This window comes from Balaenoptera acutorostrata, chromosome 15 (assembly GCF_949987535.1).
Source record: "Balaenoptera acutorostrata chromosome 15, mBalAcu1.1, whole genome shotgun sequence".
Taxonomy (NCBI): Eukaryota; Metazoa; Chordata; class Mammalia; order Artiodactyla; family Balaenopteridae; genus Balaenoptera; species Balaenoptera acutorostrata.
Window position 1 is genome coordinate 17,708,857 of NC_080078.1, and position 27,111 is coordinate 17,735,967.

Below are 27,111 nucleotides of genomic sequence, written 5' to 3' on the forward strand. Positions count from 1 at the left end.
AACAAGGCTGGCTGGCTGGGGCTGGATTTTGCCCTAGGCACCCCACAGTTCCAAATTCTTAGGACACCAGGATGCCTTGAGCTCTCTGAGGTTCTCTGGATCACAGAACTCAGAAGCAAGCTGCCCTCACAGAGTCACTCCAGCCACTCGTTTGGATCCACAGCATCAGACTGAGATGTTTCATCTGCAGCCTCACTGTGTGCAGTCTGCTGGGTAAGGACACAGCAGTGCAGTCACTCCCCCAGGGTTTGAGGCCTACATCTGCTGCTTTCCAGCTGTGTGAATCACCTGCTCTGTGCCTCAGTTACTCATCTGAGAAATGGGCACAATCGGAGAACCCACCTCAGAGCCTGGTGATAAGGATTATAATTGACCTACACATATAAATTACATATATAATTTACTTATACAGTAAGTCCCTTACATACGAATGAGTTCTGTTCCGAGAGTGGGTTCGTAAGTCCAATTCATTCATAAGTCCAACAGAGTTAGCCTAGATACCCAACTAACACAATCAGCTATATAGTGCTGTACTGTAATAGGTTTATAATACTTTTCACACAAATAATACATTAAAAAAACTACAAAAAATAAAGAAAACATTTTTAGGGGACTTCCCTGGCAGTCCAGTGGTTAAGACCCTGTGCTCCTAATGAAGGGGTTGTGGGTTCGATCCCTGATTGGGGAATTAAGATCCCACATGCCATGCACAGTGTGGCCAAAAAAAAAAAAAAACAACCAAACATTTTAAATCTTACAGTACAGTACCTTGAAAAGTACAGTAGTACAGTACAACACCTGGCATACAGGGGCTGGCATCGAGTGAGCAGGCAAGAAGAATTACTGACTGGAAGAGGGAGAGGAGGTGGGAGATGGTAGAGCTGAAGAATCGTCAGCAATAGGAGACGGAGGGCAAGCTGTAATTTCACTGAAGCCTGACACTGATGGAATGCATGTTCACATCTTTGAAAGTTTGCAACTTGAAGGTTCATATGTAGGGGACTTACTGCATATAGATGAGTAAATTTCATATAGAATTTATATATATATATATAAGTAAACTATATAATGTATATAAGTAAATGATAAGTAAACACATAGTAAATTGTAATAAATAAAAGCTTACAATGGTGGCTGGCTCATGGTAAGTACTCAATCAATGGACCCCCTCATTTCATTAGAAGGGCAGCACACGGACCTTTCACCATAAACTTCTTTGTACCTTTAGAATGTAGTATCATCTGCATGTATTGTTACCCATATAAAGTAAGCAAATTCATTTAAAAGTAAAAACAAAAATAAGACAAATTTTCAATTATAACCACATCTTGGTTGTAGACCCAGAAAGTAACTGTGATGGTTAATTTTAGGTGTCCACTCGACTAGGCCATGGGGAGCCCAGCTATTTGGTCAAACATTATCCTGGATGTTTCTGAGAGGGTGTTTGGGGGTGAGATTAACATGTTAATTGATAGAAGAAAACAGACTGCCCTCCATAGTGTGGGTGGGCCTCATCCAATCAGTGGAAGGCCTGAATAAAACAAAAACGCTGATCCTCCCACGAATAAGAGAGAATCCTCCAGCAGACTGCCTCCGGATTTCATCTTCAACACTGGCCCTTCCTGCCCGATGGCCTTCGAAATGGAACACTGATTTTTCTTGGGTCTCCAGCCTGCTGACCCATCGTATAGATTGGACTTGGCAGCCTCCATAATTGCATGAGCCAATTCCTTACAACAAATTTCTCTCTGGGGGAGGGATGGACTGGGAGTATGGGGTTAGCAGATGAAAACCATGACATACAGAATGGATGGACAACAAGGTCCTACTGGATAGCACAGGGAACTATATTCAATACCCTGGGGTAAACCATAATGGAAAAGAATATATAAAAGAATGTATATATGTGTATAACTGAGTCATTTTGCTGTGCAGCAGAAATTAACACAACATTGTAAATCAACTATACGTCAATAAAAAAATAATTTAAAAAAATAAATTTCTCCACCTCTCTCTCTCTCTCTATATATATATGTATGTATATATATAGGCATATGTATATACACACACATCCTATTGGCTCTGTTTCTCTGGAGACCTTGACCAATAATACATTTGCTGAAGGTCAGCTCAGGCCTCGGGGAGGAGGGTGAAGAAGCAAGGACTCCTCCATCACGGCACCCCACTGACCCAAAGCCCAGTCCCAACTGCTCGAGGGTGGGCACGGAACTCTTACTTGAGCATGCCCTCTCCTGGTCTGGGAACACGGTCAGGGGCTGGGGACTCAGGTTTGGCTCAGGTTTGCTGGGAATGAAGACCTCAGCGTTGTCCTTCCGCTTAGCAGACAAATTCCTTTCTTTTTTATTACCTGTAAAAACACAATAGTTTATATGTCAAACAAACACTGAGTGCAGGCAGAGTTGGGAAATTCTGCTCCAGCATCTGTTTATTTGTGCGTTCACTTATTCATTCAACAAATATTGATGGAATCCCTGCTCTGTGCCAGGCACCATGCTAGTTTGGGATTTGTTGCAGACAACAAAACAAGTTTGTTGAGAGTTGTTATGTGCCAAGTACCACATTTTGGTAAATAAGTGAATTCTTCTAGGACACACACAGGTTTTCAGGTTTTAACATTTCTGATTAGGGACAAGTCTTATAAACAATGGGGTACTGGATTTAATTGGCAGCAAGATACAGAAAATAATGATGTAACCAAGGATATGCAAGAGCAGGAAAAGTATAGTAGAACATGTTTGCTGCCCTCGAGGCACATTCGCGCCGAGGAAAAGGATGGTTGAATAGATAAGAGAGCAGGGCTGGCACAGAAGAAGGGATCCAGTACCAGGGTCACAGAGGACGGGGCTGGCAGGTGTGTAGTCGACAGTGAAGAGAACCCTTACAGATGACCAGGGTGTCTCCAGGGCACAGAACTGGGGGGCATTCAGACACAGGGAACAGTGTGTGTGAAGGCTTGAGAGCTGACATGCATGTGACAGGTGAGTGGCTAGGGTCTGGGCTGGCGAGAGGAGCCAGACAGTGAAGGGCCCACGGGCCATGATTTATAGTCAGTGTTTCTCAAAGTGGGGTGCCTGGACCACTGGTGAAATAGGTAATGACTGGGACTTCCCTCGTGGCACAGTGGATAAGAATCCACCTGCCAAAGCAGGGGACATGGGTTTGATCCCTGGTCCGGGAAGATCCCACGTGCCGCAGAGCAACTAAGCCCGTGCACCACAACTACTGAGCCTGCACGCCACAACTACTGAGCCCATGTGCCACAACTACTGAAGCCCACGTGCCTAGAGCCCGTGCTCTGCAACAAGAGAAGCCACTGCAATGAGAAGCCCGCACACCGCAACGAAGAGTAGCCCCCACTCGCCGCAACTAGAGAAAGCCCGCACGCAGCAATGAAGACCCAACGCTGCCAAAATAAATAAAATTTAAAAAAAGAAAGCAATTATCTATCTTAATGTGTATGGGAAAAAAATAAGCAACCAGTGTATCAAGCCTTGATTTCATGTATGTTATTGTGTGGAACAATCCTAGAATTATGAAAGAAAAGAAAGAAGGAGTGAGGAAGGAAGGGGTGAGGGGGTGGAGAGAAAAGGAAAGGAGGAAAGAAGAAAGGTGACTGGTTTAAATAAAAGCTAAAAAATAGTATGAGTGGTCTGTGAATTTGGCAAAAAAAAAAAAAATTGTGAAGAAGGTTTGCAAATGGCACAAGTCTGGGTAAAGTGGCTCCAGGCAGGAAAGCAGCCCAGGGGGCAGCGAGGCAGGTGGCTAAATGGAATAAAGAAAAAAAGCAGGGAGAAGAGTTAGGTCCCTGGACTTGGGAACCTCCAGTCTGGGAAGGCAGAAAACCTCGGAAGTGTCTGCTCAAATTCAGAGGAAATTCTGGGGCCTGTGGTGGCCCAAAGGAGGGAAGCCCCGGAATCAAGGGCGCTATGGGATTCTTGGGAGCTCAGGGAAGATGTTGGGGATGAGTGTGGGGTCTGTCCGACTTGCACTAACCTCTCTGCCATCCCCCTTTGACTCTGCAAAGGACACGTGTTCCTCTACACTTTCTCAAGTGGCTGCTCCCTGGTTGGCCTGACATCCAGGGCCCAAGGGCAGACCTGTGTGTGAGCGAGAAGCCACCATGTCCAATGGGACAAGACAAAGAATGGAGAGGGGCCAATGCCCAAACGGAGATTGGCTGTCTAAGTGCTGAAAATATGCTGATGATGGTAAGAACGACAGCCAGCATGTATTCAGTTCAGCCTCCTGAGTGCCCAGGCACTGGGGCAGGTCCTTGGCACACACTGTCTCATGTGTTTCCCCAGCCATCCTAGTGGGTGGAGGGTAGGTAGAACAATGGACCTCAAAAATGGCCACATCCTAATTCTCAGAAGCTGTGCATGTGTTAGGCTACAAGGCAAAGGGGAATTAACTGTGCTCATCAGCTGACCTTAAACTAGGGAGGTTATTTTGGATTATTCCGCTGGACCCAAGGTAATCACAAGGGTTCTTAAAAGTGGAAGAGGGACAGAGTTTCAGTTTGGGATGATGAAAAACTTCTGGTGATAGATAGTGGTGATGGTTACACAACAATGTGAGTGTACTTCGTGACACCAAATTGTGCTCTTAAAAATGGTGAAGACGGTAAATTTTACGTTATGTATATTTTGCCACAATAAAACACATGTGTGTGTGCAGCACACAGGTGGAAAAGTGCTGCAGAAGAGCAAGATCAAAGGGAGACGTCACTATAGAAGAAAAGCACAGAGAGATGCAACGTTGCCAGCTTGGAAGGCGGCCAGGAGCCAAGGTATGTGACAGCCTCTAGAAGCTGGAAAAGGCAAGGAAACACATTTTCCCCTAGAGCTTCCATAAGGAACACAGCCTTGCTGACACTGTGATTTTAGCTCAGTGAGACTCATGTCAAACTTCTGACCCACAGAACTATAAGATAATAAGTTGGTATTGTTTCAAGCCACCAAGTTTGGGCTAATTTTTTATAGCAGCAGTAGAAAACTAATACATACTATTGCAGAGTAAGGCTCTGAGGTTCAAGTCGTTTGTCCAACATCACAGAGCTAGGAAGTGAGGGAATCAGGATTTGACCAGGCCTGCCTGGCTCAGAGCCCTGCCCTTAACCACTTTATTCCCTGTCTCCTGGCTCCCTCCTCTCCTTAAGACTGCCCTTCAGTAACTCTGGTGGAGGTCTGCCTTGGCCATCAAAAGTCTATACAAGGGGGCTTCCCTGGTGGCACAGTGGTTGAGAGTCTGCCTGCCGACGCAGGGGACACGGGTTCGAGCCCTGGTCTGGGAAGATCCCACATGCCGCGGAGCAACTGGGCCCGTGTGCCACAACTACTGAGCCTGCGCGTCTGGAGCAGTGCTCCACAACGAGAGGCCGTGACAGTGAGAGGCCCGCGCACCGCGATGAAGAGTGGCCCCCACTCGCCGCAACTGGAGAAAGCCCTTGCATAGAAACGAAGACCCAACTCAGCAAAAATAAATAAATTAATTAATTAATTAAAACAGAAACACAGAAACAATTAAAAAAAAAGTCTATACAAGGATATTTCTTAGGGCACCAAAGGACCCAGACTCGTGGTGCGATCCTAAAACCATCAGGTCTTCATGGAAAGTGGCCTGGGTTCACTCATTTTGTACCACCCTCCCCCCACCCTTGGCCCCAACTCACTCGGCTGCAGCCATACTGGCCCTTTCTCTGTACTTGGGTACACCAAGCTCTTTCCCTCTCCAAGCCCTTTGTGCTTGCTGATCCCTGGACCTGGAATGCTGTTGCCATGGCTGCTTTCTCTTCCTCATTCCTGTCCCAGCTTAAACATCACCTCCTCTGAGAAGCCTTTTCTGACCATCCCAGTTACTAGCATCCTTCGCTGACCCCCAACGCCCAACCAGTGTCCTGTTTTATAATCTTCACAACTGTCAAGACCATCAGGGTACCATTCTCTCCTCCTCCCTGAATTCTTAACCCATGACCCAGCCCTCCCCTGTCCAATTAATAGAAAAATAACTTCTGCCTTTCTCTGTGCCGCTCATTCACTGCCCCTTAGCTCACAAGGAGGACAAATGGGATGGGAGAGAGTGGGGGCAGGAAGCCATCGGGGCTCAGCCCAGGCCCTCCTTCTTCCCTCTTCTATGGGCTGGGGTGGGGTGGGAGGGTGCCGTCAGGTCACATGGGCCCCTTCCACCATGCTGATGCCATCAGCGGTCCAGCTTTGCCAACATCTGGGGTCAGGGGTCAGTCTACTGCAGAGGGGCAGTACTTTCAGTTGGAGAGGTAATCATTTGCTGACCTTCCATCCATGATCATTTCTCATTTGTCTCACAATTTAGAAGGGAAAGCAGAGCAGGGTGGGGTTACTTACTGGCTCCTCAAAGCCCAATTATCACTTTGTAACTTCATCTGGTTTATTTATTTAGCCTAAAGATTAAGAGTGCAGGCTCTGGGCTCAGACTGCTGCAGATTCAATTCCACTCTGCCCGTTCCTAGCTGTGTGACCTTGGGCAAGTTATTTGACCTCTCTGTGCTTCAGTTTCCCCTCTGTAAAACAAGTACAACGACAGGACTTTCCTCGGGGTTGAGATTTAATGTGCGGGTGAGGATTTAATGAGGGACTATATGTAAAGCCCTTGGAGTAGCTCTTGGCTCATATTAATAACAACTCAGTAAGTGTTGGCAATTATTATTTATGTAGTTATGTGCTTATTGTCTGTTTTCCCTGCTAGGATTAAATGACGTAGAATGAGCGGACCCATCTTGTCCCAGCACAGGGCCTGGGGCATGATGCGTGCCCAGTGCATGAATGAACTGCCCAGAACCAAGCATATCTTTTCAGGTTACTGCTGACTGTTCTTGAGTAAACACTCAGGATTATCTCAGAACTCCAATCCCATGCTGGGGTCTGGGGAGACCTTGTAACAGGCCCCTCAGCCTCCTTCTTGCTCCCCTTGGTGGGAGCCTGTCTCCTGCTGGGGCTGAGAAGCCAGCCAGGGGCTGCAGATGAAAGGGGCGGCTGAGAGCGGCGGTAGGGGGCGTTCGTGCCGCCCTCGTGTACTGCAGACTGGGCACCCGCCGCCTGCAGCAGACATCACCAGGGTCAACTCGGGGCCTGCCGAGCAATCTAATTGTTAAAAAATGTAAAATGGCAAGAAAGTGAAGTTCTCTCCTTCAGTTTTATGCCCAGTATCACTCTTAAACTGCCTGGGGTTCAATTGCTCCCCTTCTGTGGCCTGGTCCTCCACACCCGGAAGTGACTGTCATACCCACTCCCACCTCCGTCCCCGCCACACCCCCGTTTCCAGGGCAGGGGCCCAGTCAACCCCCTCACAACACTTCCCTTCCCTTTGGAGGAAACACAATCCACAGCAATGATGCAGCCCCAGTGGGTCTCAGTCAGAAGGGTATGTTCATTGCCGTGACCACCAGACGCTTTAGCAGGTGGGCATAGTCCTTCATTTATTTTAACGGTTTCCCGACTGGCTTGAATGTGCCAGGTGAAGGCTGCAAGCTGGGGATGCAACAGAGGGGAAGAGCTGGCCTGTGCCCTGGCAGAGCTCACAGGCCGGAGGGAGAGAAAGGCAACTGCGGGCATTGAGACTAGTGTCCTGATGATGCTACAGGAGCAGAGCAGGCACCGACCTAGCTGGCCAGGCTGGGAGTGCCAAGAAGGCTTCCTGGAGGAAGCAACCTCTGAGCTGAGTCTCGAGGAAAAAGCAGGGAGCCAGGTTTCATGGGTCAGAGTGGAGAGGAAAGGAAATGTGGTGATCTAGGTGGAGGGAACAGCCCAGCAAGGAGGTGAGAGCATGTCGGAGGGACAAATGTTCTCTTCGCTGGAGACGTCAACCGTGGGGTGTAGATTTTCCAGAGCTGCCTATTATTATGTCCCCCCAAGACTCATAGGTTCAAGTCCTAACCCCCAGTACCTCAGAATGTGGCTGTATTTGGAGATAGGGTCACTAGAGAGGTAGTTAAGGTAAAATGAGGCCTTGAGAGTGGGCGTTAAGCCGACATGACTGGTGTCCTTATAAGAAGAGGAGATTAGGACACAGGGACACACAGAGGGAAGACCATGTGAGGACACAGGGAGAAGGCGGCCATCTGCAAGCCAAGGAGAGAGGCCTCAGAAGACACCAAGCTTGCCGAAGCCCTGATCTTGGACTTCTAGCCTACAGAACTGTGAAAAAAATTACATTTCCGTGGCTGTTGATGCCACCCCTGGTCTGTGTACTTTGTTATGGCAGCCTGGGCAGGCGAATATACTCACTGCCTGATTTCAAACATTCCCTCATTTCTCTTTCCTTAGGTTCACCCATGCTTCCCCATTGGTTGGTCTTGGTATTTGGTTCAGGAAATACGGCACCTCCAGCTTTGGGGAGAATGCCCTAACCGTAACCCTCCCTGCCACCCACCAATTGTTCTGTTGACTCTACCTTCTAGGGTGATTTCTGAAAAACCCTCTCCACTGGACAATTGCTGTTGGTGCCCAGCTGCTTTCCTTCTCCTTTAGATTCACCTTAATTTTCCTTTGGAAACTACTATCTCCGTCCATGTGGTTTGGGTGGCGATAACCACACCCCCAGTCCTGTTGGTCGGACCTGGCCAATCAGAGCCACAGTGACTAGTTCAGAGATGTGACCCCACGTGGGTTCGAGAGCCAAGTCTGGGACTTTTGCTGGAGCTTTTAGGAAGAGAAATCCACTTTCTGATGGAGTTACAAAGCCAGTGTCTCAATTCTGTGTCTATATGTGGAAAGCCCACGTGAGAATGGTGCCAAGACAAAAGAAGGAAGAGAGAAGAGGGAGAAAAGGAAGAAGGGAAGGGGAGGGGAGGGGAACAGAAATGAGTCCTACTGCAGCCCTGGACTCCTTAGTTATCCAAGTCAATAAATAGTCCCTTTTGCTCAAGTCAGTTTCACTAGCCAGTTGCCGCATAGATGCTGGTAAACTTCCTACGATGCACACAGGACAGCCCCCTACAACTATCTGCCAGACATTTACCATCTGGAATTTCAGGGTCATCTGTAAGCTTTTGGGAGCCTTCACCTCTTGCAATCAGCAGAGACCTGACTGATATATACCCCGGCCTGTGAGATGGTCTACCCAAAGCTGAATTCAAAGTACCACTGGAAATTTAAGTCCTATTATTAGATCCAGAGACATCAAAGGCAAAGAAATGCCGCATAAGACAGAGCTTACTTTTGGAAGCTGGATTAAATTCCAGCACTACGAGGGTGTCTGGGCCCTGGGGAGGGCGTCCTTCTGTCCCCTGGTCCTCGGAAACATCCTTCTGCACTGAGTCCCCACTGGGAAGAGGGGAGTCATCTCTAGGACGGCCCAGCAGCACCTGGTCCTCAGGCTCCGGCTCAGAGAGTACATCTTCTTCGATAGAGTCATACTCATCACTGGAACCATCCTCTTCTTTCCTTTGTAGATTGACACTAAGTTCCAGGCTTTTTCTTAGCTCCTGCCAAAAGTCAAGAAGAGAAGTGAAAAATGAAATATGTTCCTTTGAGGAAAAACTCTTTTGAAAATAGATCATTAGAATCAAAGAACTATTCCCATGAAACTAACATTTACCAAAACCATCTCAACCCATGTGTTATCCTCGCTTTGAGGATGAGAAAACAAAGGGGCAGGGACAAATGAGAAACTCTCCTCTGGATGGAGCAGAGTTTAGTTTTATAGTACTAATTGTGGTTTCCTGTAGCTGCTTGCAAATTTTTTCATACGTCTTCTGTCTCTAAGAGATTGTAGATTTACAATCTTAAGACCAAGCATTAAGCTATACTTACAGTGATCAGAAAATGATATTTTGAATTTATTTATTTATTTTTGGCTGCATTGGGTCTTTGTTTCTGCACGCGGGCTTTTCTCTACTCGTGGAAAGCGGAGAGCGGGGGCTACTCTTTGTTGCGGTGTGCGGGCTTCTCATTGTGGTGGCTTCTCTTGTTGCGGAGCACGGGCTCTAGGCACGCGGGCTCCAGTAGTTGTGGCTCACGGGCTCAGCAGTTGTGACTCGCGGGCTCTAGAGCACAGGCTCAGTAGTTGTGGCGCACGGGCTTAGCTGCTCCACGGCATGTGGGATCTTCCCGGACCAGGGCTCGAACCCGTGTCCCCTGCGTTGGCAGGCGGATTCTTAACCACTGCACCACCAGGGAAGTCCCCAGGATACTTTGGAAGGGGAATAAAGGCACTACTACATTTACACTGGGACGAAAGTGTACACTGGACTGTCTGGGGAAACCAGTATCTTTGGTTAGCCTAGCTATGCTATCCCTGTAGCCCTTGTAGTAACTAACATAGTTGTGAGAGCATGAGAAGCAATCAAGTTTACAGTTGACCATAAACTTAATAGTTGTGTGGTAGGCTGAATAATGATTCCCCAAAGATGTCCAAGTCCTTATTCCTGGATCCACTGAATTAGTGAGGGCTCATGTACAAGTGAGACGCACCACATAGAAAACTTTGATCATCTTAGGGAAGTCATCCTAAAAAGCCCAGTGATAGAAATATGGACATCAAAGGTGCTGCTGGTGAGGGCTCAGGAAATAAGGAACATGTTATTGGGAACTAGAGGACAGAAAATCCTGTTATGTGGCAGCAGAATCTTAGCCAAACTGTGTCCTACAGTTATACGGTAAGAGGAACTTGTAAATGATGAACTTGGATATTTAGCTCAAGAGAGTTCCAAGCAAAGTGTTAAAGATACAGTCTGGTTCCTTCTTGCTGCTTAGAGTAAAATGCTAGAGGAAAGGGACAGACTGAGAGAACCGTTAAGTACAAAGAACTGGGAGTTGATGATTTGGGAAGCTCTCAGCCTACTACAAAAGATGCTAAAAAAAAAAAAAAAAGCATGAAAAAGCCAGGAAAGCGTGCTCTGGAGAAAAAAACGAAGGGTGTGGCTGGACAACCTTTTGCCAAAACCTCAGAGGGATCTACAGTTTAGAGCAGCGGTCCCCAACCCCTGGTCCATGGACCAGTACCGGTCCGCGGCCTGTTAGGTGAGGTGAGCAGCGGAGGTGAGCAGCAGGCCGGCGAGCGAAGCTTCATCTGCCGCTCCCCATTGCTCACATGACTGCCTGAACCATCACCCCACTCCTGTCCATGGAAAAATTGCCTTCCATGAAACGGTTCCTGGTGCCAAAAAGGTTGGGGACCGCTGGTTTAGAGTATTCAATCACACTGAGGGCTCTTTGAAGAGATTAGACATGTGACTCATGAATCCCCTTAGACATCTCAACAGAAGCCAGGAATAGAGATGGGATTATCCAGGAAAGGTTTGTGGAGGAGCCTCTTGTCTAATGGAGTGAATCCTAGAGACATACAGAGGAGACTCACATGGTTTTTGAGACTGTTATACCAGCAGAAACACTGCCAGCTTGAACTCCGTGGGAGAGAGAAAGGACAAAATTAAAGAAAGCTGACAGGCTCCCAAAATTCTACAGGCAGGAAACAGGTTAATAAAACTTCGTAGGTGCAAACACATGCTACCCTTCATGAAAGAGGAAGAATGACTCCCAGGGTGGAGCCATGGGCCCAGAGGGCGGAATCCTGAGCCACAGAGAATTATTCCTGTGCCTTGAAACCTAATGGAGTTTGCCCAGTTGGATTTCAAACTTGCTTGGTTTTGGTGACTCCTTTTTCCCTTTAATTTTCTGTCTATTGTAATGGGAATGTCTATAACTGTTATCCTGTGCCTGACCCACCACTGTATTTGGGAGCAGATAACTTGTTTTCTAGTTTTAAAAGTTCAAAGAGGGAGAGAAATTTTGCCCTAAGATGAGTAATACCCATAGATTCACCCCTCCTAATTTAGATATAGATAATGAGCTTTGGGAGTTTTGAGCAGATGAGACTTAAATGATATTTTGCACTTAAGTTGCTACTGTAAGGGGTTGAGACTTTTGGGAAACTTGGGATGGGATGGAAATATTTTGCATGTGAGGGGGACATGAATCTTTGGGGACCCAAGAGCAGACTGCTGTGGGCCCCAAAGATGTCCATGTTCTAATCACCTTGGATGGTGGATATTACATGGCAAAGGGACCTTGCAGATGTGATTAACGATCTTGAGATGGGGGATATTATCTTGGATATCTAGAGAGGCCTATGTAATCACAAGGGTCCTTCTAAGAGGGAGGCAGGAAGATCAGCATCAGAAAGACAAGATATAAGGGTGGAAGCAGAGGTTAGGCAGGAGAAAAGATGCTACCCTGCTGGCCTTGAAGGAGGAAAGGGCACAAGCCAAGGAATGTAGGTGGCCTCTAGAAGTTGGAAAAGGCAAGGAAACGGATTCTCCTCTAGAGCCTCTAGAAGGAACACAGGTCTGCTGACATCTTGATTTTAGACCAATGAAACTGAATTTGGATTTCTGAGCCCCAGAACTGTAAGATAAACCACTAAGTTTGTGGTAAGTTGTCATGGCAGCAATAAGAAACTTTTTTTTGTTTTTAGACATGCTTCACAGCTTGTGGGATCTTAGTTCCCTGACCAGGGATTGAACCCAGGCCCCTGGCAGTGGAAGCACTGAGTCTTAACCATTGGACCACCAGGGAATTCCCCAGGAAACTAATATAGCTATCTATCTTTTATAGCTCTCTCCCTCCCACCCTGCCCAATATCAAGTATCAGTGATATTTATTGAGCAAATAGAACACTGCCTGGCACATAGTAGATGCTTCACAAATATGTGCTGAATGACTAATTTATGTCAGTGATTGGGTAGAAGCTGTAAGCAGGGGTGGAGAGCACCCACCTGCCTTGGCGGTGGCATTAGTGATGTGACTCTTAGAAAGTTACTTAACTTCTCTGATCTGCATTTTGCCATCCATAAAAATGGGTTAACAAATCCCAACCTCACTGAATTGTTTTATTAAAGTAGTGGTGTGAACTGGGGATGATTTTGTCCCCCTCTCCTGGGGACATTTGGCAATTATTTGGAGATGTTTTTGGTCAGAACTGGGGGAAAGGAGTGCTAGTGGCATCTGGTAGGTGGAGGCCAGGCATGCTGCTAAACATCCTAGAATGTACAGGGCAGTTCCCACAACAAAGAATTATCTGGGCAAATGTCAATAGTGGTGTGAGTGAAAAACCCTACATTAAAGTGAGCACGTATTCACCAATGGCATTTCAAAAGATCATAGCAAGGTCTTCTAGTTGAGTGTATTGACATGATCCATGCAACCTTCACGGAAGCCAGACTGAAGTCATGGCTCATGTCTTCACAGTCTGACTGTGGTCGGCAGTTGGAGGGCGAACAGATTTACTGCTCCTCCGTGGGGAAACTTGAGTTCCTGGGTGGCCTGCTGTTTAACAGCAACTGCAGTGACTGTAAAGCTAGTAATCCTTTACAGCGGAATAATGTTCTGTACTTTACAAAACATTTTCAACTCCCTCCCTCATTTGATCCTCACAATAACCCTGCAAGATAGATGGGTGGAGTGAAACTTGCTTTGATGATAACGTGAACTCCTGTTACAGCAGGATAAGCAGTTGGTTCCGGTTCTTGGTCCACCCCACCCATCTCAGATGGGGTCATCTTCAGTTCTCTGTTCTGCAGGGGTGGAGGCAAGGCTAGGTGAGAAAACAGTGGGCAAACCTGGTATTCTCACCCAGTCACGGTGGAAAAAAAATGATTAAATGGATGCCAGCTAAACTGGGAGATTCCAGGATGGGAGACTGCTGTGACTGTCCAGGAAATCTTGGTCAGTCCCAGGGCCCAGAATCCTCCCCACTGATGTCTAAGGCCGAGTGGAGCTACCACCCACTGCCAGTTCCAGGAAATAGCTGGATGGGGCATTAGGATTCTAGAACCCACGGTCAGCTGAGCAGGTTCCCTCCAGCCTCTTCATTACCTTCACCTTGTGGTGGCCCCATGTTTTAAGAGACTGAATTTCTGGAGTCCCCACAAGTCAGAGGACTGAGGCCTAGAGCCTTTAAGCTGGTCCGACCCGTCACAGTGATTAAGTGGCAGAGTCGTGACGTGTGCCCTCAGCCACTGCTCCCTGCTCCTTCTAGACTCTCCAAGTGTAAAACAGACCCACTTTTGTGGTCCAACCAATGGGGAAGAAGATGCGGCAACTATTATCATTCATTTATTCACACACGCAGGTGTGCTACAGACGCTTCGTTGAGGGCTGAGGTCATGGTGGGGAGTAAGATGGCGAAGCCTCGGGCAATCAGTGCATAAAGAAAAAGAATCAGGGGCATTTCAGATGTGGCCAGGACTGGGAAGGAAAGAGCCTGCCTGGATGATGGAACCAAGAGTGAGTGGGCTGAGGGCAGCCCTGTTGAAAGCTGGTCAGGGAATGCTGGGTGGTAAAGAAACGCCCAGTGAATGTCTGGGGCACAAGGTGTGTCAGGAGGAACAGCAGAGGCAAAAGCCTGGAGGCAGCAATGGCTGGAGGGCAGCGGGTACCAAACACACTGGGAGGGGAGGGCGGGGAGCAGGAAGGGGGTCACAGGGGCAGTGCCTTGTAGGCCTCAGAGCAGAGTCTGGATTTTCTTTTTTTTTTTTTTTTTTTAATATTTATTTATTTATTTATTTATTTATTTATTTATGGCTGTGTTGGGTCTTCGTCTCTGTGCGAGGGCGTTCTCCAGTTGCGGCAAGCGGGCGCCACTCTTCATCGCGGTGCGCGGACCTCCTCTTCATCGCGGTGCGCGAACCTCTCACTATCGCGGTGCGCGGACCTCTCACTATCGCGGCCTCTCTTCTTGCGGAGCACAGGCTCCAGACGCGCAGGCTCAGCAGTTGTGGCTCACGGGCCCAGCCACTCTGCGGCATGTGGGATCTTCCCAGACCAGGGCTCGAACCCGTGTCCCCTGCATTGGCAGGCAGCCTCTCAACCAATGCGCCACCAGGGAAGCCCTGGATTTTCTTTGATGTACCATGAGAGGTCACGAAGGGTGCTAAGCAGAAATACAACATTATCTGATTTCTGTTTTTAAAGATCACTATGGGGCTTCCCTGGTGGCGCAGTGGTTGAGAATCTGCCTGCCAATGCAGGGGACACGGGTTAGAGCCCTGGTCTGGGAAGATCCCACATGCCGCGGAGCAACTAGGCCCGTAAGCCACAATTACTGAGCCTGCGCGTCTGGAGCCTGTGCTCCGCAACAAGAGAGGCCGCGATAGTGAGAGGCCAGCGCACCGCGATGAAGAGTGGCCCCCGCTTGCCGCAACTAGAGAAAGCCCTCGCACAGAAACGAAGACCCAACACAGCAATCAATCAATCAATCAATCAATATTAAAAAAAAATAAAATAAAATAAAGATCACTATGGCTCTTGGATACCAAGTGGATTTTGAGAGGCGGGGCCAGGATGGAAACAGGACAGACAGCAGACAGCTGCACCTGCGGTAGCAGGTAAAGAGGAAGGTGGAAGCAGAGGTGGGGACAAGAGATGCATTTTGAGATGTATTTTGGAGGCCGAGATGACAGAAATGGCTGACTAGAAATTAACAATGTGCATACCCTTCACCCCAGCCCTTCTAGGAATTTACCCTTCATTCTTAAGTATGCAAAGATCGTTGAGGCATCATTTACAAAAGAGAATGACCTGCATGTTCATTAGTAAGAGATGGGTTAAATTACTAATAGAGCAGGCGTTGACGGAGCCCCAGGCAACCCTTACAGAGAATCAGGTAGGTCTCATGCACTTATTCAGAAAGACAACAAGATATATGCTTAAGTAAAGAGAAGCATGTTGGAAAATGTACATATAGTATAAACCGGATTTTTAAAAAAAATATTATATTAGTATGTATACATATAGGCATACAAAAAGTCTGGAAACATCAAACTCTTAACAATATTCTCTCTGGGGTGGCATGATGGGGACTTTGTTTTCTGCTTTGTTTTACTTAATTTTTTATTATAAGCATGTTTTCCATTTTATAAATAGAAAAAAATCAGGTATTTACATTTACGTTTAAATCCTTACTCCTGAAAATAAATAAATTCCATGTAGGAGTGGTAGCAACAGTGGTGTGGAGGACCCTGAACGGCCAGTTGTCTGATGGTCACTGATCTCTAGCCTGGGAACACATCTTGTCCCCAAAAGAGGGAGATGATGGAGCCGCTTCTAACTTACTGTATCCACTCAAGGGGTCCAGATTTAAAAGTAACAACCAACCAATCTCAACAGGGAGACAATCCGGTAATATAAATATAGCACCCATAAGTCCTTCTCAGAAAAAACCTCCAGAGGACAAAATCCAAACAATGAAAAGTAAAATCAAAATAAAGAACGCAGACCAGGAGACCCTACGATAAAAGGTCTAATGGTGAACACTGAAGACGCTTAGAGACTAAAGAAATACAAGTGACCCTCGAACAACACGGGGACTGGGGCCCTGCCCCCCATGCAGTCGAAGATCCATGTACTGCTGTCCCTGCCTCAAAAGCAAAGGAACTGATAAATGGCTCACCCAAGGGCAGGAAGCTGAAGCAGTCTGGAGAGAAGAGGACTCACACCCTAGTTCTTTTGATTTCGCATATTGTGATCTCTAACCGAACACAAACTTTTCCCCATACTTAAAGATCTGTAAAATGAAAATACAGGAACTATATTTATTGACAAAAACCCCACGTACAAGTGGACCCATGCAGTTCAAACCCGTGTTATTTAAGGGTCAACTGTATTAGACAATTGTGCGTATCGGGGTTATGGACCAAAATGTAATGTTCTAAACCTAAGCTCTTAGCTAAGCTCACAAAAGCCAGAAGAGGGCAGGCAGTGTGGGTGCACCCTGGCCTCATTTTCCATAGCAGATTAGTCAATTCATATCCATCTTAAATGGAAACAACAGGGTTTTAAAAAATGGCAACTCCGACCTCTTAATATTTTGTTCATAGTTTATTAGACGGATGGGATGTTTTAAGAAATCTCTCTTGTGATAAAGAAATCTGAATTTCAATAATTCTGTTTCAATTTGGTTTTGCTTCTGGCAAATTAATGCAAATTTAAATGCCATAATTGTATTTACTATAAATATATATAGTAAATATATATGTAAAAGAAGCCTAGATTCTGCATTACTGCTATCTTGTTCACAGAGGGAAATAATACATTTGCTTACACTGGGTGAGCACACTTTAAGAACCTAGGCCCTTATAATGCCCACGTGATCTAAAACCATCTGTTCCAGGGGCAAAGGGGAGATGAACTAAGTAGCCACATTCCCTCGAGAAAGCTGTTGAAATCCTTTCCACCTGGAAAGATGAGGACCTTGGGTTGGTCGCTTTGAAAGCCAACCTGCCGATACTTCAAAGGGATACCCTGCTAGGGCATCTACCAGTTGCTTTGAAGCTGTCATCCAGAAAAAGCTCTGTGAAAACTTACTTTATAGCTTTGCTTTAAAACCCTGTTATATGCAGTTTCAATGCTCAGCCCTTAAAATGTTCAGTTCAAGCCCTTTCAACAGAAAGCCTTCTTCACGAAGGCCAGGCTGCAAATACCACAGGTGGGGAGCAGATGATGGGACTGTATACAAATTGGCCTTCTTGCTAGAGAGCCAGGGAGGAGGCAAGGGAAGGAAGGATGCTGGACCAGTGACTAAAACGCAGCCGAGGTGTCATGGTCAGTGGATTAGTGCCGTACATGCCTGATCTTCCTCTTTTCTGCTGGGCTAGGAAAAGAGCAAAACCGGGTCACCATAGCACATGAAATGTCTGCAACAATAGCAACCACAACTGTAATATCAACAATGGCAGCAGCTGCCGATTACAAAGCTTTTGCTACATATTAGGCACCAGGCTAACCCCTCTACACACCTCGTCTCCCTGCAGCCTCCCACCACCCCTGTGTGTAGGTATCCTTATCTTACAGGTTCAGGGCACTTAAATGGCAGCCCCAGCTCATGTGGCCAGCAAGGGCAGAGCCAGGGTTTGGATGAAGGACTGTCTGACTCCAAAGTCCAGGTTTTTCATTCCGTGCCCACGTTTATTCCCTGCCTGGCATCAATGCATTGGAAGCCAGTGGTCTCTAGAGCGAGATGAAAGTCAGGTGCTCTGTGATCACCCATTGGCTTACACGAAATTGATGACACCTGCCCGTAAGAGCTTTCGACACAAAGCTGCCATGAGGCCACTAAATGTGTTAAAGCATGTGTTCGGTGTTAGTGGATGAAGCATTAAACCTCTAACTCCACTTAGAAAAGGGAACAGCTTGGTCTAAGTTCTGGGTGTGGGTTCCAGGCCCGACTCCAGCCGTCCTGTGTCCCCAGGCAAGTCTCTGAGCCTCAAGCCCCCACCTCTCATGTGGGAAAATGTTCCCTGACAACCTGACAAGTTTGTGGAAGGGATGCAATGAGATAATAGCTATGAATTAGTGTTTCGTGATTGCTCTAACAGAGGTCTAGTTTTTACAGAAAATTTAACATTGAGATGACAGCATATTCTTTTCTATCTCTCAGACCCTATTGACACTGCCTACAAGAGTATCAGATGTTTAGCCCATGAAGCCACACTGGATACTTTGAGTCCTCAAGAGGAAGCAGCAGTCTCTGCGGTAGAGGTCATGGACATGCAGCGAACCCCCAATGATGTCCTCATTTGATTGGCAATTTTATAAAAGTGGAATTTGCATGCACTGTTAGTTGCAATAATTCCCACCAACTCCTATTGCCTTACATGAGCCATTTTACATATATTAAACTGCCTGACCCAGAAATGATTTTTACCCTGCAATGAGGGGTTAATTAACTAATCTGTCCTTCTTTTCATTCATTCATTTATTGTTGAATATATGTGTCCCCATAAGCAGGTCTGATTGCTAAGTGCTAGGGATAGAGTGATGAATAAGACAGAGTCCCTGTTCTCATGGAATTTATAATCTGGCAACAAAGACAGCCATTCCATAAGAAATTACAAATATAACGAGTGTCAAGAACCCACATTTGAGGCTTACCAGTCCACACCTCAAGCCTGGTGGCATCTAGATCACAAACTTCCCAGAATAAAGTGACTTGAGCTCTAACTATAGGGTCCACGCTGTGTATTTTTTAAATCACATTTCCCTACATCAATTCTGATGGAACTGTGGCTAGGAAAGTATGAGTTTTATCTGAGCTTCAAGTACCTGTGCGATGTTTTTGGTTTTCTGCTACTTTCTTACTGCCCCCTTTCAACCTTGGATTTTCTTTCACTGATTTTCATTCAAAGCCAAATTTATTTATGAAGCCCCCTAGAGTTCAGTCTCAAATGTCCATTATTATGAAGAAAAAAGCCATCCTTGTCTTAAGGAGTGGAGTGATATAAGAGAAAGAGCACAGACTCGGGAAGCAGAAAGGTACCATTTCCTGGCTATGAGGCCCTGGGCAAACCCTGTGGCATCAGTGTGCTGTGGAGGCCTCACCTGAGCCTGTCCAGAGCAGGGGTGGGAGGGTGGCTGAAAGATCAAGAGAAGGAAATCGGATAGGGATGGCAGGATAGAGACCAAACATCACAGAATGCTGCTGGATCACTAGAAATTTTGAGGAATTCCTGAAAGGCAAGAAAGCAGAGATCACATCTATGAAGCAGTAAAAGCAGAGGAAACTATGGACCAAAACAAGGGCAGTAAAATTTTCCATACAAGGAATTGTGTGTGTGTGTGTGTGTGTGTGTGTGTGTGTGTGTGTGTGTGTGTGTGTGTGTAGCTGAGTCCAGAGTCAAGGTGGAGTGAGAGGAAGCCCTGGGGCATTCACTGGGGGCTGCTTTTAGGGCTGCTGGCCCCTCCCCAGCTGTATTAAGTGCACACAGGCTGATGCTTGGTTGTGGGCAATGCTCCAGGAGGTCGTTTTCCCCGAAGTAGACTAGGAGTTCCCATACCTGGAAGAGGAGCTAAGGCACACAGCCTCCAGGAGCATGTTGTGCCCCAACCAACATCAAGGTCAGGTTATATTAAATAGAACAGGCAGAAGAAGTAGGATTCTCAAATACAAAGATGAGCAGACAACTGAGAATGACCAAACATTTGGGAAAACCAAAACTCTGAAGATTGGCACAAAATTTAATTAACAAAAGAACAAACACCCAATGAAAGAGAGTTAATAGAATAAGCAGAGGAAGACTTTAGAATCCTGAAAATTAATATCCCTGGAGAGATTTAAGAGGACATTTCAGCCATGAAAAAGAAACAGCTAGAGATCTCAAGTTTTAATTTTATCATTAACATTTTGAAAAAGATAAACTAAGTACAGAAAGAGCTAGAAGGTGACAAGTTAAATGTGCTAGAAATTCAAGCCAAACAATTTCACATTCGACACAGTATAAAAAGACAAAAAGAAAAATATGAAAGAAAAATTAAGAGACTTGAAGATCTGGGCCAACATTTGTCCAAGAGAAGATCCAGAGGATAGAACAGAAACAATGGAAAATAATAACAACAATAATAAATGAACATTTTCCAATGCTAAAGAAAGACATAAGCCTTTAGACTGAAAAGGCCCACCTAGCACTTTAAATGGGACAAAGAGAATGATACTGATATATTCATATGGATTAAACAACCGGTCAGAAAATATCTTGACTCTATATGTACACAATGACAGATTTGAAATGTATAAAGCAAAAACAGAGAAATATAAGGGAATATTGATAAGTTCACAGAAATCACCCAGATTAAACAGACAAAAATTAATTAGGGCTCTATTGCAGTGGTTTGCTAATGAGCATAAGAATTTTCTGGGAGTCCTATTAAAAATGCAGATTCTGAGCACTCCATGCCCCCTGTAAACCCAGCTCTATATCTTTGAATGGGGTATGAGAATTTACGTTTTTAATAAGAAGCCAAAGTGATTCCGATATAGGTGGTCTGGGACTATACTGGGACATACATAATTGCCTGGTTAAATAACATAATTAATAGCTTGCTTTAATAGATATACTGAGAACTTTATACCAAAAAGAGAATGATTATTCTTTTGAAATACCATAGAGCATTCATAAAAATTATCTGGTAGACCACAAAGTCTCAAAAACTTCCAAAACAACAGAAATCAAACAGACCAATCTCTAACCATAATGTAGTAAAATTAGAAATTAACACAGAAAGCTAGACAAAAACTCTCTACTTAGAACATTTGTAAAACTCTTCTAAATAAAGAGAAAAAAATCCCTAAAATCACAAACCAAAAGAAGTAAATGACAATGAAAACATTACATACACACAAAATTTGTGAGATAAGGACAGAGCAGTATTCAGAGGAAAATTTATAGGCTTAAAATTGCTGTATTAGAAAACAAGACTGAAAATAAGGTAATTAAGCATTTAAAGTAAGAAGCCAGGTTATGGGATGGTGGTGGGGGGAGAATCAAAGCAATAAATTAAACAAAAAAGTTTATGGAAGGAATCAAGATAAAAGCAGAAATGAACTGAAATAGAAAACAGTAAATGAATGAGTGAATGAATGACAAAATAAATAAAGTATGCATGCTCAATAGAACTGAAAGCTGGGCCTGGTTTGTCTGGGTGGTAGAGAGAGTTTTTCCTATTTTACTCAGTTTACTTCTTAATTGTTTGAATCTTTTCTAATGAGAAATCACTCATGTATTAGATGTTATATAAAACGACAAAATAATGTGAAAATACCTAAGAAATTCTAAGTAGACTATAAATGCAAGAAATAAAAAAGATTATTAGCAGGACGGTGGCCATGGAAGTCGGAATCCGCTAAGGAGTGTGTAACAACTCACCTGCCGAAAAATTTTTTAAAAAAGTAAAAAAAAAAAAAGATTATTTATTCCGGTATTGATTCAGAGATCATTTAAAATTTTCATTAAGATTGAAAAGGATGCTTTAGGAAGTCAAATACCATCCAGTATCTTCAATTACAGGAATGCTCTATTAGGTGAAAGGATTACTACATCTCTCAGTTCTGGACCTGTATTTTATGGGTATTTAGTGCTTGTTCAGCATCATTCCACACAAATCATTCAAGCTCATCACTGAATTATTCCTGCTCAGCTGGCTTTGTGCTGTCTGACCTACCTGCTCAGGGCCCTTCCTAATGTCGTTGGCCAGGTGGTCCTTTGGTCTGAGCTATCCAGCTGGGCATCTCTGGGTACATTCAGGACGCCATGCCCCTGATGGCTCTGGGTACCAGAGGGGCTAACTCAAGTGTCACTAGAAAGGAAAAAACCTCTTCCTCTTCTCTTGTCAGGAGCAACAAAGCTTTCATTGTCTAAATCAAAAGTTGCAAGCTGGTGGTCTGAAGACCAACTCTGGCCAGCAGGCACATTTTGTATGGTTCATAGAAAATCGTGAATTAGTTACCAACATAAAAAAAATGGGAGAAATCGAACACAGACAAGCCCAGATACTTGGCTTCTCTTGAAATTAGAAAGCCTGGCGCCACCGGGCCCCTATGATGACAGTCAGCTGAGCTGTGCAGAGACTGTTCCCTACATCCCCTCTACTTTCTACCATGCCCTGACACCCAGGCCAAGTGCCATCCTTGGTACCACCCCCCACTCCCCTCACTCATGTCACTTAAAATATTCATTTTAATTAGCACCCTCTGCCAGAAATCCCAGTATTTCAGAATCCAAGCTACATCTCCCAAACTGACACTTCTACCCCAAGTAGCACAGAAATTCTTTGTCAGATTATGTGTCCTGATTCATAGTTTGGAAAATACTGTCATCATAATTATAACTTAGCGATGTGGTAACTGAACTCAGCTATGTGTGGGCTGGCCAGGGTGCCTAATCAACATCTCTGCCACACTAGCTCATTGATTCAATCAATCAACTACCCAATTCACTTGCTTAACAAAGATTTGCAAACTAACTCTACGCCAGGCACTTTTCTAGGGACCAGAGACACGGCAGGCAAGAGATGGCACATGTCTATGCCATCATGAAGCTTAGATCTGGGATGGGGGGGGAAGGGTGTTTCAAGCCCTAAATATGTAACTTGCAAACAGCCTCTAGAAATGGTCCTTGATGAGTGGAGGGCTCCCTGAACTACCACGTGCCCTCTGTTCCTGTGGATTTTACAATATGGGAACACCTATAAACTCCCCGTAGGATGTATGATTTCAGAGCTGACAGGCACAGGACATATCGAATCTATCCCTTTTTGTTGTAGGGGAGGAAATGGGGCTCCAAAAGAGTGTGACTTAGCCAAGTCCCCACAGAGTTTATAGAAAAGCTCAAACTACCCTCTCCAGACTTGCTGAGTCACAGTCACTGGTTCTTTTTCCTCCCTAAAACAGGAGCCACAAGCTCCCTACATCTTCGGAAAATGTAATGTCGTGTGAAACAGCAATGGGAGACACAGTGTCAGACAACAGGGAGAGGTGAGGACTAAGGTAGAGTGAAGGGTGAGTGCTCAGAATAAAAGTTTTCTAAGTCAAAATATTGGTTTGGCCAAAAAGTTCGTTCGGATTTTTTCCAGTTTGGCCAACCCCCTAAAACAGCAACAATAATGATTATAGCACAACACCAGACCAGCCAATGAAACACGCCCATGAGCTGAAGCTGGCCCTTGAGGTCACGGGTCCAAACCCTCCCCTTTGGATATATCCTCTTCCATTTATCACTATATTTCTACCCTTAGCTTGAATTTAAGCATAACTTTTTCAAGTCGTAACTAATAAGAAATCCTCTCTTACATGCCCCTATTTTTTCTGAATTTTTTTTCCTCAAGTTTGAGACCTATTTTGAATGTGCGACATATTTTGAATGTGACCGAAGTGAGAAAGCCAAGTATGAAGGGTGCATATTCATTTTCTTAATACAATAATGCCTTAATAATATAAAATGAATTTTCTATTTATCTAAAATTCACCCCTTTAAATAGTCAAAAACCTAAATAAAATAATTTAAAATGAAAGTATTTCTAAAATAGATAAGACTTCCTTGTCTTCTTAAAAGAGTATGTATATTAAACATAATTTAGTCTTTTCTTAATACGAATAATCAATATTCTGGATAGAAATTGATCTATAATACAGGAGATATTGCCAGGAGCTATTATGCTTTTGTATCTTTCATTTATTAAGTGACATCCTCTCCTACCCGAGTTTCCAGAAGTACAGGATATGGTTTGAAGACAAGGGAAGAGCCCCCTCTCATCCCTTTCTGGCTTTTGTGAACCTCTGGATTTTTGTTGTTATTTTATTTTGCTTTTTACTTAACAGTTATCTTAATTTTATCTGACATATGAGATTTTGACTTCCAATTTTAACATTTCTTTCTTTTATAGTCCCCAAATCAAAGCCACAAAGTCCAAATGATCTTGAAAACTTTCCTTCCATTTGAGAGAGACTCTAATCTTCAGACCTTCTGATTCAGAATATCCAGGAGTTCATCTGTTAAAAACTGTGCTACCTCCTGTGAACAACTCTCTTAGCATAAAAATTAGACCTAAAATATGCATTTAAAAAAATATCGTGAGGGCTTCCCTGGTGGCGCAGTGGTTGAGAATCTGCCTGCCAATGCAGGGGACACGGGTTCGAGCCCTGGTCTGGGAAGATCCCACATGCCGCGGAGCGACTGGGCCCGTGAGCCACAATTACTGAGCCTGCGCGTCTGGAGCCCGTGCTCCGCAACAAGAGAGGCCGTGATAGTGAGAGGCCCGCGCACTGCGATGAAGAATGGCCCCCACTTGCTGCAACTGGAGAAGGCCCTCACACAGAAACGAAGACCCAACACAGCCATAAATACATAAATAAATAAATAAAATATTAAAAAAAAATATATCGTGGGACTTCCCTGGTGGTCCACTGGTTAAGACTCCATGCTCCCAATGCAGGGGACTCAGGTTCAATTCCTGGTCAGGGAACTAGAGCCCGCATGATGCAACTAAAGATCCCACATGCCGCAACAAAGATCTCGCGTACCGCAACTAAGACCCAGCACGGGCAAAAAAAAAAAAAAAAAAAATATATATATATATATATATATCTCCTTAGTGATTCTTTTTGTTGTTGTTGTTGTTATTTACTTTTCCCTTTTTTTTTTAACATCTTTATTGGAGTATAATTGCTTTACAATGGTGTGTTAGTTTCTGCTGTATAACAAAGTGAATCAGCTATACATATACATATATCCCCATATCTCCTCCCTCTTACGTCTCCCTCCTACCCTCCCTATCCCACCCCTCTAGGTGGTCACAAAGCACGGAGCTGATCTCCCTGTGCTATGCGGCTGCTTCCCACTAGCTATCTATTTTACATTTAGTAGTGTATATATGTCCATGCCACTCTCTCACTTTGTCCCAGCTTACCCTTCCCCCTCCCCATGTCCTCAAGTCCATTCTCTACGTCTGCATCTTTATTTCTGTCCTGCCCCTAGGTTCTTCAGAACTTTTTTTTTTTTTTTTAGATTCCATATACATGTGTTAGCATACGGTATTTGTTTTTCTCTTTCTGACTTACTTCACTCTGTATGACACACTCTAGGTCCATCCACCTCACTACAAATAACTCAACTTCGTTTCTTTTTATGGCTGAGTAATATTCCATTGTATATATATATGTGCCACATCTTCTTTATCCATTCATCTGTCGATGGACCTTAGTGATTCTTGTGTATATCAAATTTTAAGATCCATGGCTCTATCTTTTCCTTATAACGGTGGTTCTCAAACATTGCTGCAAATTACAGTCACATGGGGCACTTAAACAGAGGAACCATGTCTGAGTCCAAATCCAGAATCAGAATCAAAACCTCTGGATGATATGACCTGGACATTTGTGTTTTTTTTATTTAGCTAGCTTTTTACTTTTTGTTTTGAGCTAACTGTAGACAATACAGAGCCATCCCATGTACCCTTCATCCAGTCTCCCCCATGGTAACATCCCGTATAACAACAGCACAATAGCACAGTCCAGAAACTGACATCAATACAATCCTACTAAGCTTTTTAAACTAGGTCTCCTTTTTTTTTACTTTTTTCTATTTCTTCCTTTGCTGATGCTTAGCTCTACTGAAGCAGCTTATCTCCTCCTTAATGTACTACTTCTTTAAAACTTGGTTTGAAAAAATGTAAAACCCGTAGAAAATTTATCAGCACAGTATAATAGAAGGGTATAATGAATGCCCAAATACCCATCACCTATATTCACCAATTCTTCACCAGTTCTCAGAAACCTGAGAACAGGGACCTTTTCTTACATAACCACAATATAATTACCGAATTCAGGAAATTTAACATCAATACAGTATTATTTTCTAATATAATATGACTTTCAAATTTCATTAATTTCTCCAAACAGTATCGACAGGTGGGTGAGCCGTCATGGACCACAGCAGAGTCCACATGTGGCAGCCCTGCTGGTGGTACACGGGTTAAGACAGGTCTTTAGTTGTTATATGTGTCAGCAAGTAACAATGACTTCAAAACATTGAATTGTAATTGTGGCCAAATATCCAATTCACGCCACTCCAGGATCTACACAATGGAAAGAAAAACTCAGAGAAGGTATTCCAGAAGATGCCGGAGTGGGCCAATCTTCTTCCCATCAGCTGTCATGCTCTCAGGGACTGAAAAGATAACTAAACGCAGGAAATACTACTCATTGGGAACAGGCCAGGACTGGAACATTCCAGATCAACTATCTCATCCTGGATATAATTAATATATACTTTCAAGGAATAGAATGAATATATGCAATTTTCAGTCTGGGTGGTTATATACTCACCTATTCACAGCACTGATCTCTGGGGCAGTGGGATTATGAGAGGACTTTTATTTTCTTTGTTATCATTTGAATTTTTAACATTGATCATGCATTGTCAGGAAAAAAAGGATACCTTAATAATAGAAAAAAATGTGTACTTTCATTCCTGGTCCCTAAATGGAGCCGAAAGCATTTAAATGGAGCCTTATTATCCATTGTAACACATACACTAAGGCAAGCCAACATAACCAAGACCTGGCACTTAGGCAGAACTCTCTGGAAAGAAAGAGGTGTCCTCCTTTCCCTGGAGTTGTTAAGCTACAGTGGCTTACAAAACCCTACGATGGCTTCTCCTCTGACTCAAAGTAGAATCCCTCACCTCTAGCGCAGCCCTCAAAGCCCGATGCCATCTAAGCCTTGGCTATGTCTCTGGCCTCACCCCTCTTCCTCGTCCCCTTGCTCACTCACCTCCAGCCACACCGG

At 44.6% G+C, this 27,111-nt stretch overlaps 1 protein-coding gene across 2 annotated transcripts in view; it reads right to left on the reverse strand.

Annotated features, from left to right (window-relative positions):
* The window catches only part of KATNIP (katanin interacting protein), a 194,929-nt gene that overhangs the window by 91,923 nt on the left and 75,895 nt on the right, over positions 1-27,111 (reverse strand). For both annotated transcript variants that reach the window (XM_057528396.1, XM_057528397.1), the window contains exons 7-8: positions 9,214-9,481; positions 2,237-2,368 (exon numbers count right to left, since the gene is read on the reverse strand). In XM_057528396.1, the coding sequence (XP_057384379.1) occupies positions 2,237-2,368; positions 9,214-9,481 (400 nt within the window). The remainder of the gene's footprint in view (positions 1-2,236; positions 2,369-9,213; positions 9,482-27,111) is intronic.